General features: G+C 40.0%; 1 protein-coding gene across 1 annotated transcript in view; it reads right to left on the bottom strand.

The window, feature by feature from the left end:
- The window catches only part of dok4 (docking protein 4), a 43,234-nt gene that overhangs the window by 13,879 nt on the left and 14,355 nt on the right, over nt 1-15,000 (bottom strand). Inside the window, exon 2 of the mRNA XM_047810636.1 lies at nt 6,354-6,609. Within this exon, the coding sequence (XP_047666592.1) occupies nt 6,354-6,419 (66 nt within the window). The 5' untranslated portion in view covers nt 6,420-6,609. The remainder of the gene's footprint in view (nt 1-6,353; nt 6,610-15,000) is intronic.

The raw sequence follows: 15,000 nt of genomic DNA, 5'->3' as shown, positions 1-15,000 counted from the left end.
TGGCACCCTCGCTGTCTGTCTACTTGCTTCCAAAAGTAACACTGACCCTTATGTCCACTCGCCTCCAAAAAGCACCAGCCTTTGCGAATACTTGCACCGTCAAAGCCTACATCAATGTTTGTCATGACAAACTTTACAAATCTAGTTCTCTCCTGTGTTTATCCCTCCCACCCTTTATATTTAGGGAGCTTTAGTTAGATAGTTTGTCTTTGACCATAGGAGAAAGAATGAGAAAGGAAGCAGAAACGAAGAATAGAACGATGAGAAAAAAAAGCCTTGTGTGAAAAAGTTCATCGGTGTTTATATTTTTTTTGTAAGAGTTTTCCTTCATTTTGCCAGCTGATTTTTTTAAGCTGGATCTTTTTCTTCTACTCAGCTGATCGTAAGTCAATGTACGCCGAACTGTTATCACGGATTCTATACATCTCTTAATGTCAGGAGAAAACTCTTCTGTTTACTGATTTGCCATATGTCCAAAAAAAAATTTTATCTCATCCAAAATGTAGAGCTCCTGATCTCCTCCGCAACTGGATACGCTAATATCTGAGATCTCTGAGAGATTATCATCCTGTAGATCCCCCTCTGATCCCTCCTCATCCTGATCTCTTAAATAAAGCATTGGCTCCACTGTACTTAAAGAACCCTCTGTTTTGTTTAACCCTTCCATATTGTCTAGCCTACTGTTTTCGTTTTCTTCTCTCTTACTTTCTGTTGCCTCTGTGTTGTTTAGCCTCTCTAAACCACGTCACCTTTGCTAATGGCTCATCAGCCCCTTCCACTACAACATTTTTTCTGTTAGAAATTTGCACCTCTGAGACACTTTTGGGATGTCTTCCTTATCTATTCTGATCCTTACACCAATATAACATTTGTCTGACTGTATATTTATAATCACACCCTCCAGTGTCACCCATATGAGAATGAGGTTCCCCTTTGAGTCCGGTTCCTCTCAAGGTTTCTTCCTTCACCAATTCAAGGGAGTTTTTCCTTGCCACTGCTGCCTGAGTCACCTCAGACTTGCTCATTGGGGGATAAATACAAACACATTACGAACTATAGATATCTAATAATAATCTTGAATTTTTATTTTTAATTCTTTATATTATTCCCTATGTTTGCCTTCTGTTCTATGTTTATTTTCTGTAAAGCTGCTTTGAGACAATGTCTATTGTAAAAAGCGCTATACAAATAAACTTGAATTGAATATTTGTTTGGTGTTTGTTTGTTGTATTTTACTCTGTTCTCCATCTGTGTTCTCAGTGCAATCTGTAGGGTGTTTTGTGGTTTGCCCTTCCTCTGTGATCACCTGTGATTCACTGTAGCCTGTTTCGCTGATACTGCCCCGCTCGATCCAGATTTATACGGGCAAACAAATCTCTTGTGCCCCATGTAGCTGAATTCAAAACACCTCATGCGCCCATTACTGGCATACAGCATGTATGATTCATCCTCATGTTGTACTCGGAAAGTGATGCCTAGTACAGGATCCTTCAGAAACATGAGCACAGTGCACATAAAAGAAGTGACCTGCTTCAGCGCTGGGTTTTTACGGTTTAACGGCACATTCTAACAATACTCACAATTTTCCCAAAACGCGAAAGTTCACGCTCAATGTCCTGATGAGGAATAAAAAGTGGAACATTAGATCCGGTTACCTTAGTTGTTGTCGCACCCAGCAGAATAATGGAATGAAACTCTCCACTTACCTTTATCCCGTCTCCAGTCAGCTGGTGCACTAGTTCCTTTTCTTTAACAAAAACCACCACTGCCTTATTCATACGTGATGCCAACACGATGTTTTCATATCCCACATTTTCCCCTTCCACCATTAGCACCTGCTCCACCGAGACCTCTGAGCTCAGAGGTTGAGACACAGATAATGAGAAACCACAAAGAAGTGTAAACTCTTCTGTCCTGAAGAAGATCCAGCTTCACCTCTGACTGGACTGGACTCCATCACCACATCTCACACACACATACACACACACACACGTTTCACCATGTCTTTGATTGATTACACACATTTGATAATTTGCTTATTATTAGCTGAGCATCTGCGCTGTACTCTTCCCGTGACCGAGTAGTTACTACGGAAACGGTAACGTATTTATATAGACCTGCAATCATCTCCGATGATGCTCGCTATGTCCTCTTTTAATTGTTTTAGGAAACAGGATTAAGCTTAAACTTGTCTTACCACAAAGCCCCAGGAATCACTTAACAAGCATCAAGATTAAGTTTAAAGCGTCTCAGACGAACACTCAGAAATCAATTTGATCTGTAGTATAAAATTCTTTCTCTGCAATGATCCCAGGCATCAACGTCCTGCAGAATTATGGGTACTGATTAAAACTGTACCCATAAAAGACAATCGCTCACCACTAATGTTCAGCTGGGATTAGAATAGAACGTCAAATTGTGTGTCACTTCCAAAACAGCAGCACAGCGAGAGAAGAGCGTCTGTGGAGTAATTACGGCCTCGGAACAGCACAGAGCCGCGCAGACGAGTGCAGACACACAACAGATAGTACAGCTACTGAATTCTGATTAGACTCAGTGGAGCTGCGTGTCTGTAGAGCATTCTGTGAGACAGACAGACAGACAGACAGACAGACAGACAGACAGACAGACAGATAGATAGATAGATAGATAGATAGATAGATAGATAGATAGATAGATAGATAGATAGATAGATAGATAGACAGACAGACAGACAGACAGACAGACAGACAGACAGACAGACAGATGGATAGATAGTGTGGTGGTAGTTTTGATCTACATGTAAAAAACACACTCGGAGTCAGAGATGGTGGTAAAAGCAAAAAAGTAAAGTATGGTATTTTATTTTGCTGCAGCAAAAGAAAGAATTTACTTTGATAGATAGATAGATAGATAGATAGATAGATAGATAGATAGATAGATAGATAGATAGATAGATAGATAGATAGATAGATAGATAGACAGACAGATAGACAGATAGACAGATAGACTGATAGACTCTGGGAAAGTGAGAGGGAGTGAATAGGGGGAAGGCCAGACAGACAGATAGATAAAGAAATGAAGACAGACAAAGAAATGGAAGAAGGTAGAAGAGACAGAAAAATGGAAGGAGATAGATAGATAGATAGATAGATAGATAGATAGATAGATAGATAGATAGATAGATAGATAGATAGATAGACAGACACACAGACAGACGATTAGACAAAGAGTGTGTGTGTGCGTGTGTGTGTGTGTGTATGTGTGTGTGTGTGTGTGTGTGTGTGTGTGTGTGATCTAACATTTTTCAGTGCTGGTTTCATTGTTTAGTTGTTGAAGGTTGTCACAGCAGACAAATCCACTTTAAGATTTAACAACAAACGACCTGATAACAAAATGTACATAAATCAGCACAAGACCAGAGACACACCTTAGGAGGAAGAGTAACACCACAGACCATAAAACAACTGTTTCGCTAACATTCACTACAGCTAACATTCTCACTCCCTCACTTCCACTAAACGTCTTATTCTCATCACCGGAAATATACTGGGAATACTGAGTGTTAGGAGGAAATACACAACAACACACACAAACTCACACACAGTCATTCACGCCTGGGGTTTCCACTCTCAGCCAATCTGCACACTGGTATGTAATTCTATGGAGGGAGGAAACCAGAGAACCCAAAGGAAACCAACATGGACATGGGGAAGCAGATCAGGACTGGACTCTGGAGCTGTGATGCGAACTCAAGGCTTTACTGAGGACGAGTGAACAAACGAAGGAGATGAGTCAGTGGTCGCATAGGATTCAGTCTGTCTCCTGGCTTTGTGTCTGAAATGCAAACACCTCCACACTCCATGCGCTGGTGCTGCGCCAGAGGAAGTGCAGCATGCAGGCTGTAAATAGCATTAACACCACATGCGCTGGAGATGTGCGATATTACACTTGGATTACGTGCACGACCATAATATTATACAGCCAAAAGAAAATCCACTTACAGTAAGAGGAGCCATTTGTTACACATTGAGCAAGAGACAACAGCAACCTATTTACACACACACACACACACACACACACACACACACACACACACACACACACACACACACACACACACACACACACACACACATACAAAGGGTGACAAAGAGAAAGAGAAAATAAAAGACAAAGAGGAGGGAGGGGAAGAAGTGTGTGTGTGTGTGTGTGTGTGTGTGTGTGTGTGTGTGTGTGTGTGTGTGTGTGTGTGTGTGTGTGTGTGTGTGTGTGTGTGTGTGTGTGCTAACATTCACTCTCATGTAATCTGCCTTTGCTGATCCTAAAGGGGAATCATGTGTCACACACAATCTCGCTGACTTAACACATCAGTGTTCAGCCTTAAGCATGGAAGTCTCTCTCTCTCTCTCTCTCTCTCTCTCTCTCTCTCTCTCTCTCACACACACACACACACACACACACACACACACACACAGACAGTGCTGTAGAGATTGCTAAAAAAAAAAAAAATAAACCAGCTCACTAGATCAGATTGTCTTTAGTTTGTCAGACTGCTTTTATATGTAACCAAGGTTACTACAGTTCATCTGAGATCAGAGCTGTGATGCTCCTTCAGATGGAGGGGTGCCAATACTTGTGTGGCGCTGCATGTGCAGCAGCAAGCATTTCTCTCTGAGGCACAATGTAAAGTGGTAATGAGGTCTCAGAGCTAAAGCCGAGGTTAAACTCCAGCTCTATAGCCGTTTAACCTCCCGCACCTCGTCACAAAGCAACCGGAGGAGATAAGACATGACTCTGTTTATAGAAAACACCGGACGACTCGAGATGACACAGTGACCCTCTAAAAAGTATTAACCTAAAGCCGAGCCGTAAATCTGATTAAACGCTGAATCGAAGGTAGAAATGAACTCTCAGTTTGACCTTTTCACGTCCACATTCTCAGCGTCTGCAAAAACAAGACGTCTGGTTTAGACGCCAGCGATTATTGAGATGAAGAAAGTTTTTGTGGAAATTTTGTGCTTTCGGTTTGTTTCTCATAACAGAAATGAAGCACCACTTAACTCCAGATTAAGTGTGTTACCTGTGGAATGAAAGGACGAATGAACCGTGATCGTGTTTTACGTACGTAATAAACACTCTGTGTGTGTGTATACTGTACGTGTGTGTGAGTATATTGAGCGATGAGGTGGTGTGATGAAGCAGAGCTGCTTTTACCACAAAGACCATTTCCTCTAACATCACGACCCCAAGTGCTTTATTCCTCTCACACCACAGTAACTTATCATCGTTTACTTTTTTTTCCGTAAAAGATGTTACATTAATGCTGCAGACAAATTAGTTTCTGTTGTGTCTTCTGTTCTCTCAGCTTCTCTCTTCAAGGTATTAAGACAAAACAAGAAAAAAACAATCCCAGTTTGTTCTCCGTGTTAGTGAGAAACACACAGAAGTGTAAACTCGTCTGACCTGAAGATGTGGAGAACTTCTAAGTTCCATCTTCACTTCTGACTCTAATACACAGAACTCACACTGGAGACTCCCGCAACAATACCCCCCCACCACCACCACCACCACCACCACCACAAACACACACAAGTTTCTCCTTAAATATTAACAACTACAAACTTTTTTATACTTTGTGTTATTACTGGATGTTACACGTCCCCATGAATGAGCTGTTGCTATAGAAACACTGACGTATTTGATGAGAACAAGCGCTACTGTCAGAGCTGTTGTTATTTCCAGTCCATTAATCTGATTGGACGAACAGTGCTCCAGGAGTGTTTATATTTAGTATACACCACACAGGGACGTTTCACAGCGTGTTTCGCTCCGTGTGTCTTTGTTCGACATGAAACAGAAACGGTTACTACAGCAGAGTCAGTGACATCATCAGGAGACACGACAAATTCTGCATTCTTCATGAATATTACTTTAAGATGAAAAGCAAGAAGGGAAGACGATTTCACTAGATGCCCCTATAGCAGGAATCGACGTACAAATCATGGTGACGGATCTATTTCTTTTCGCAGAGGAAAGTTAAACAAACTATTTTGCTATATTGTGAATGAAATGTCACAGACTCGATAATCATTTTATTTATAAAGCTGTCGTATGCAGCAATATGACATGCCTGCGTGACACCGCTTTATTAATCGACACCTTACTTCAACATAGAGAACAGAACCTTCACCATCACACAACCTTCAATCATTTACACTAACATCTTCACGATTTTGTTCCTTAGCAACGAAATAACTTCCAGACGGGCACAAAGAAATTGTCTGAAATATTGTGTAAAAAAACAAACAAAAACAAATAAAACAAAACAATAAGATACTAATTTGTCAGTTCTGCATTTCCTGTGCACTCACCCCCAGCTTCCTGCTCCGCATCCGGACGTAGCCCTGCTTGACGATGTCGTTGAAGTTGGAGGCCATGTCTGAGGCACCTGGCAGCTGCTGGAGCTGATGGATGCTGGCATCCAGCCTTTTCTGTTCTGACCAAACGCCTTCTTCCAGTCTCTCACTTCTTCTTCTTCTTCTTTTTCTTGTTTGGCTCCTTCTTCACTCGCTTCACGCTCTCTCCGACTCTCAGTTCAGCCGAGCTTCCGGGTCTCCAGCATGATCTCTGCAAAAGAACAGCAGAGGGAAAAAAGCAGGACATGTATTATTGATGCTCGATCGTTGGAGAATGGAGGTGGCCCGAGCTGTGCAGGCACGCAACATTACCATAGATTATTTATCGACTCGCCAGATGCTGTGTTTCAGAGCGCACCATGTGACTTCACTCATCTGACTACTAGCCTCTGCTTTTATAGCTTACAGGAATTCAGCTCGGCCCATTACTGTGACAGGGTTAAATGAAGCGCACTGGGCTTCTCTTACTCCAACCAGAAGACTTCAATATACACAAGATAACACAATAATGTGCTCGTTAATCAACACAGCATTTTGGGGAAAAACATGGAGGCGATGTTTGTACACGGAGTAGCCTGAGAATCGAAAACATATTATTGATAAAATGTTTGAGGTAAAATGTATAATAAGGATTTTTACAGTATTATACTGTATGATTGCAGCAACCCCATTATTAAATTCAGTTAAATTTACACTCCAGACAGGGGCATGTACAATTTAGTACAATGTTTAGGGGTGCCAAAACTTTAGAAGCAGTTTCTGTGAAAACAAGCTTGGAGTTCAACTCATGAAATTATTTAATCAATTAAATCATCCATTATTAAAGAATTGACAATCATCAAACATTTTTACTGAAAACTAGGAATTGTTAGAAAATCGTATTATTCGCTTGCCGTCATTCTTCGTCGGTGATGTCATTATAAAAACGTCAATCACTACACCACACTTCTTAAAGTTCGGGAGAGAAAACGATCTGATTGGATATCCCAACAACACGTCTAGCCACGCCCCTTAATATATGTAACATATAAAATATGTTAATTCGTCTAAAACAAGATTTTTGTCGGTCTGCTGTACGTCACCATCTGCACCAACGATCACAAAATTATCAAAGATATAAGAAATAAACAACACTGCGATCATACGTTGTGTTGTTCTGCTATGTTCAGTGAAAAAAGTCCTGAGTGTGTTTACATAAACTAACGAATCCCTATATCCAATAAAACGTCTTCGGCTGCACTGCAGCAAACAGTATTTTTTAGTTTATAGAGTCTGATAAACTGAATGATGATATCAATAGACATTTTTAATAGTATGATTTTTTTTTTTACATTCCCTCTGGTTGTTTGTGTAAATGTGACAGTGTTTGTGACAGATAAACAAGAAGAACTGTCAATCAAATAAGCCCCGCCCCTGGGTTCCTGGTAAAGCTTGCAAACAGATACGCTAGCAATTAAACGTGACTTTGATCTAAGACTCACGAATGAGATGTAGATAAGATGATTGTGTAAAGCTTTACATCCTTATGTTGTTGTTGATCGCATCATTTCAATGATGTTGCTCTGTAAACAATCCTCTGACCTTCTGTCATAAAAAAATGTCGTTTTCAAATGAGGTCCCTGAAACTGAATAATGAGATCATCATCATCATCATCATCATCATCAACATTTTCCTGAACGTCATCCTGCGCATAACGTTTCCACTGGACGAGCAGGAGAGCAGCAATGTTGTGCTGACGGCAGAGAAACGCTTGCATTAAAGTTTAAAAAGCAGCTCATTAGCCAGGACTGAGCCAGGTTAATTGTTCTCAGCACTGCTGGCTTTAAAACGGTGCTTGCTGAAGAGAGGAGGATGATAACACACACACACACACACACACACACACACACACACACACACACACACACACACACACACACACACACACACACACACACAGGATTAGTAAAATGCAGGTGGTTACTGCTGTTATCACTCAAAAAACACACACACCACACGATCAAGTGAGGCGCAGCTACAAAATCTAAAGTGCTGAGAAAGTTAAGCCAAGATGGAGGCTAAGGGACCGTGAGCTAATGCTAAAGCTTAGCGGCGATGATTAGCATTAACCACAGCTCGACGCTCATCAGTTCATACCGAAACTGAATAAGAAATGATTAGCATACAAGCTAAACTCGAAGAGCTACTGTAGTCACCTCAGTTCAGCCTAAAAAATATCAATCATGAGTATTTTAATCAATAAAATAATCATACATACAGTTTAAATGCGCTTTAAGCGTCACACCAAAATACTGATGTATGCTAACATCACATTAGCATCATAACTACCTAGCTAAACAAAGTGAACTGAAATACCAATTTGTGATTAGCTACAGTATGTTAGCAATGTTAGCTACCCTGCTAGTACTGTTCAGATAGTTAATGCTAGCATAATGGCTAAGTATGCCAAAAAGTTTTATAAATGGTGTGATGTCACATCAGACAATCATACTTTAAATCTATGGCTTTAGTTAACTTAGCTTAGTTAGCAAGGCAGAGAGGAGTTTTATTCCATTCCTTCTCGACCTTCTGTAATACACAAAAGTACATTTATCTAATTTGTGCTTTTGAGATATAGATTAATGACTTGGACTAATGATGTGGATAAATGATGTGGATAAACAGTTCAGCATTTAGATCTTATATAGTCAGTGTAAAGACTCAGTGGAAGTGGAAGCACAAGAGACCCCAACATTTCCCTCTGATGTAATGTTAACTTACTAATAAAATCTCTGTATAACATAAACGTGCTGTAAATACACATAGCATCTACTGCTAACACAATTCCCATACTTTCCACCCTAGTGCAGGGCTCTCAAGTTTTGAAGACAGGCGAGAGTGACACCCCCCCCCCCCCCAAAAAAAACAACAACAAAAAAACAAACAAACAAACAAACAAAAAAAAACAAAGTATTTGTTCAATTTACATTTATTTGTGTGTGTGTGTGTGTGTGTGTGTGTGTGTGTGTGTGTGTGTGTGAGAGAGAGAGAGAGAGAGAGAGAGAGAGAGAGAGAGAGAGAGAGAGAGAGATTATGACTGGTGGTGTTTATTGTAAGTGTTTGTTGCCTTTTTTAGACTCCTTTATCATTTGTAATGTTGCTCCCATTTAAAACAGTTCGGCTCAAGCCCAGACATTTTTAAGGTCATGATTGAGGACAATGTCCCGTCCAGAGACAAGCTGTTTCGTGTTGAGGTTTTGTTCAAACCGACCATCGAAAATACCCTCTCTAATGAATATGTTTTTTTTTCCATTGGTTGTTGCATTAAATCTTACCCATATACAATAGTGCTATTTTCTGATTGGCTATTGTGTAGCCTCTTTTTTGATTGGCTGATAAGTGTCAGGCTCGACTAAGAGCTCCAGGGGAGACGCGCTTGATTCTTGCCCGGTTCCATAGAGACAGCGGTGCGGACTGATACATTTTGGGTGCTGCGGCTTATTAAATATATGATAAATAGTCATTTTTTTTGCGTGAGAAATTTGATGAGTGGTGGGAGAGTGGGACAAAAGACCCAAATGCGTGACTGTCACTCTCAATGCATGATATTTGACAGCCCTGATAGTGAGAAACACAGAGCTGATATTTCACACAGTGCTACTACAAGACTCTTTCTGTTCTGGCACCGAGGTGGTGGAATGAACTTCCCCTAGAGGTCTGGACAGCTGAGTCACTGGCTATTTTCAAACGACGGTCGAAGATCAACCTATAAAAACAACAACAACAAAAAACTCTTAAGATTCTTAAAACAATCTAATGATAGAGACTGAAGCACTTCTGTACGTCGCTCTTGATAAGGGGTCTGCCAATCGATGTAAACGTAAATGTAATCAAATCAAATCAATCCCATCAAATCAATCCCATTTGTCTTCATTTCTAACGGGACTTATTGTGTTTCTGATGGTCTGTAATATGAGTTCACTGGAGTTTAATGGCTATATATAATTTCACTGTCCCGCTAGTCATAAACTCATGGAAGAAGGTTCTATTTACTTACTCTTTTATTTACAAAGGTTCTACTGGTCCATCAGATTTTCCAGCAAAGTTGATATTTTTGGTTTCAAGAATCTCAACAAAATTGGATTTCTTTTATTACCCCCCACTGTATAGAAAGTGGAAACCAGTTCAGTTCATGTTCAGCGTGAGCACAAAGCGAATCAATAAAAAAAAATCCTAGTGAAGTGAACATCTCTAGCAGCTTGTTAAGACACAGGCTGCACTCCTGAGGAGGAGATTCAAGCAGGAACAAGCCTGGAACATCTGTTTTCACTGTTAAGTACTGCTATTGACCGAGAGCTGAGAGCAGAGCGCAGACAGGAGCTGTCTCTGCTAACTGCCAGACTGATGACAGGCCTGTGCTGCCTCGTCGCCAAGACTCGACAGAGAGAAAAAAAAACGACACCATAAACTGGGTCCTTCGGTTATTTCATTATTTCAAGAAACAGTTTATAGTCAAAACGATCACCTCGACCCATGTTTATTCCCACACCACCTTCTTTTTCGTCTTCCTTTTCTAACCAGCCGCATACGCATCCTTGTTATCAAGCCAAGTGATGATGAGGGAAAAATCTTATCGCTTGAGAGCATGTTGATACAGAATAAACCAATGAAGCATGAACAAATTATAGAAATATAGTTTCCTCTAAGAACTCCCAAACAGTCTTATAGTGTTTGGCATCTGTAGATCTGTAGATTATTTTATGCCTAAATACAAACAAAGCTTTTTTTTTTGCTTTTTTTTTTCCCTTTAAATCAAGAAGATGGAGATTATAAAAAGTGCAGTGTTACCATGGGAACTGCAGCAAGTCCCAAGAGCTGAGATTAGGACGTATCGGGTCATGTTGCAAAACACAGAAATTAAACTGAGCCAAAAACCTATTGATTTCTAATAGAAGGGTTTCTCGATTTTGTCACGCTTTACAGATTTAAATATCGCATGCTTTGCAAAGTGTAAACTTCGCATTATAAAAATCTTTCTGTGTGACGGGAAATACAAACGAACCTGTCAGCTTGAGATATGAGAAAACAGTCAGTCTTTAAGTCTTTAAGCCAGTCTAAATTTTCCTTTTTTTCCACGTAAAGATCATGACATCCTCGTCATTTTACCTGAATCTTTTTTGAAGAACAAGGCTTTGAGCAGCATGTGATCTCCTGACCTGGTCTTTCTGTACATGATAAAAGAGAAAATAAAAATTTCATATCTAAAACCGATGTTTTTGTACATTAGGCCGTTACGTTCTTTACACAGGCTTGGAAATGTTTTCTAAACATCATAAACCTGTAATTTTTATATAGGTGTTGTTTATTATTAATAAAATTTAATAATAACTTTTCATGCATCAATATTTTAAGGGCTAAACAGTTACCCTAAGAGTCTGGGTCGAGACTGCGGCACAAGCTGCTCTTATAGACAATTAATCAACACTTTTGACCAATCAGAAGCCAGAATGCAGTATAAGCATTATTAAAGCAAGTAATTTCCCTGAAGAGTTTCACAGTGGTGCTAAAATAATCTTGAATTTTATTGTGGTAATTAAAGAATATCTGTGATAATGAATAAACACACTCACACAGGAGTGCACGGAGCTCATGACTAGAGCGGGATTAGGGCAAAGAATATGCCTTTAACAATTTGTTATATATTTCCTGTATTCTTGACCAGGTTTGCACACACTGCAGCAGGGATTTTGGCCCACTTCTCCATACAGGTCTTCTGCAAATCTCTCAGGTTTTAGGGCTGTCGCTGGGCAACTCGGAGTTTCAGCTCCCTCCATAGATTTTCTACTGGATTCAGGTCTGGAGACTGGCTAGGCTCTTACTGAGCCACTCCTTAGTTGCCCTGGCTGTGTGTTCGGGGTCATTGTCATGCTGGAAGACACCGCTATGACCCATCTTCAATTCTCTTACTGAGGGAAGTAGGTTGTTGCACAAAATCTCATGATACATGGCCCCATCCATCCTCCCCTCAATATGGTGTGGTTATCCTGTCCCCTTTGCAGAAAATCACCCCCAAAGCATAATGTTTCCACCCCATGCTTCATGGTTGGGATGGTGTTCTTGGGATTGTACTCATCCTACTTCTTCCTCCAAACACAGCAAATGGAGTTCATACCAAATGGTTCTGTTTTGGACTCGCCTTCTCTGGATCAGCTAGATGGTCTTTGGCAAAGTTCATCGGGCCTGGAAATGTGCTGGCTTGAGTAAGATGACCTTGCATGCACTGCAGGATTTTAACCCATGACGGTATACTGTGTTACTAATGGTAACCATTGAGACTGTGGTCCCAGCTCTTTTCAGGTTATTGACCAGGTCCTCCCGTGTAGTTCTAGGCTGATCCTAGACGAGGTGAGATCTTGCATGAAGCCACAGTCTGAGGGAGGTTGACAGTCATCTTGAATTTCTTCCATTTTCTAATAATTGCGCTTCTCAACAAGCTGTTTGCCTATTGCCCAGATTTGTGCAGGTCTACAATTTTGTCCCTAGTGTCCTTAGACAGCTCTTTGGTCTTGTCCATAGTGGAGAGGTTGGGGTCTGATGGATTGGGTGTGGAGACAGGTGACGTTTATACAGGTAACGAGTTCAAACAGGCGTAATTAGTACAGTTAATGAGTGGAAGATAGCAGCTGACAAACTGACAGGTCTGTGAGAGCCAGACTTTTATGCAATCAAATGGAAAATAATTGTTTAAAAAGCATACAACTGTCTTTCACAGTTGAGGTGTACCTACGATGAAAATTACAGATCCCTCCATTCTTTGTAATTGGGAAAACTTGAAAAATCAGCAGTGAAATAAATAATTATAATTATAACGATATGTATGCAAAACGGCTACAAAGCTCCCTAATTAAATCTCTAACTAACAAAATCATGTTAATTTCAGTGCACTGATGTTAGAGTTTGTGCAGTTGTCCCACTAATGTATATGTATGAGGGAACTAAAAAGTACTGCAACATTATACATAGATTATATTCAAAGATGACCTTTCATAAAAGAGCATATCAACAAACTGATAGTAATATCATGACAGAGTGACAGAATAACAATGACAGAATGACAAAATAACAGAGACAGTGACAGTAAATATGACAGTGACAAAATAAAGGTGACAAAATGACAAAATAACAGTGACGGAGTGACAGTGACAGAATTAAAGTGACAAAATAATAGTGACAGTGTGACAGTGACTATGACAGAGTGACAAAATATAGTAACAGAATGACAAAAGAACAGTGACAGTGACAGATTGAGAATGTGACAGAGTGACAGATTGACAGAATGAAAGAGTGACAAAATGACAGTGACAGAGTGATAGTGACAATGACAGAGCAACAAAATAACAGTGACAGAATGACAATGTGACAGAGCAACAGAATGACAGAGTAACAAAATAACAGTGACAGAATGACAGAATGACAGAGTGACAAAATAACGGTGATAGAGTAACAGAATAACAGGGTGACAGAATTGCAATGTGACAGAATAAGTGTTACAGACTGACAGAATGACAGTGTTATTAAATAGAAGTGACAGAGAGACAGTGACTATGACAGCGTGACAAAATACAGTGACAGAATGACAAAATAACAGTGACAGAGTGACAGAATGAAAGGAGTGACAGAATGACAGCATGACAAAATAACTGTGACAGAGTGACAGTGACAATGACAGAGTAACAAAATAACAGTGACAGAATGACAGAATCACAAAATAACACTGATAGAGTGACAGAATAACAGGGTGACAGATTGAGAGGATGACACAATAATGTAATAACAGTGACAGAGTGAGAGAATGACAATGTGACAGAAAAAAAAGAGTTACAGAATGATAGGACAGAATGACAACATGACAGAATAAAATAGTGACAAAGTGACAGTGACAGAATGAAAGAGTGACAGGCTGACAGAATGAAAGTGTCAGAGTGACAGAATGAAAGGGTGACAGAATAAAAGAGTGACAAAATGACAATGTGACAAAATGAAAAAGTGACAGAAATTTCAGAGTGACAGAATGACAGACTGACAGAATGACAGTAACAGAGCGACAGAATAATAAAGGCAAAATTAGGATGAATGACTGTAACAGTAACAGAATGAAAGTGAAGAGTAATATGGTACCAGAGTGACAGACAGAAATGTGATGGCCTGACATAGAGACTGCTGCTTTTCTGGGAGAAGATGAAGGAGGGAAAGACCAGTGTTTGAGTCACAGCTGTTTGATGATTGTCAGTTTCATGTCGATTTAATGAGCCTTTTCAATTGTATTGTCTCCAGAGAGGTGAAAGTGAAAGAGCATTGATCAGGAATAGGGACAAAGGCTGAGCTGCTGAGTGACAAAACTCGGTTTCCTTACACTTATATCAATGATGTTTATCAATGAGTAAATTCTAGGAGGCAGAGAGAGAAAAAACACCAGCGCATGTTGTACAAGACTGCAAATTTTTTGGATAACGCCACTCTATAATTTGAAACTCCACCAGTTTTTTTTTTTTTTTTTTTTACACTCAATGAGACCAAAGTGTCCTGCTACAGAAGCAAATAAATTTTTCATGCTCTGCATCC

The sequence above is a fragment of the Tachysurus fulvidraco genome, chromosome 2, assembly GCF_022655615.1.
Source record: "Tachysurus fulvidraco isolate hzauxx_2018 chromosome 2, HZAU_PFXX_2.0, whole genome shotgun sequence".
Classification (NCBI taxonomy): domain Eukaryota; kingdom Metazoa; phylum Chordata; class Actinopteri; order Siluriformes; family Bagridae; genus Tachysurus; species Tachysurus fulvidraco.
This window is presented reverse-complemented; position numbering and strand designations above follow the sequence as displayed.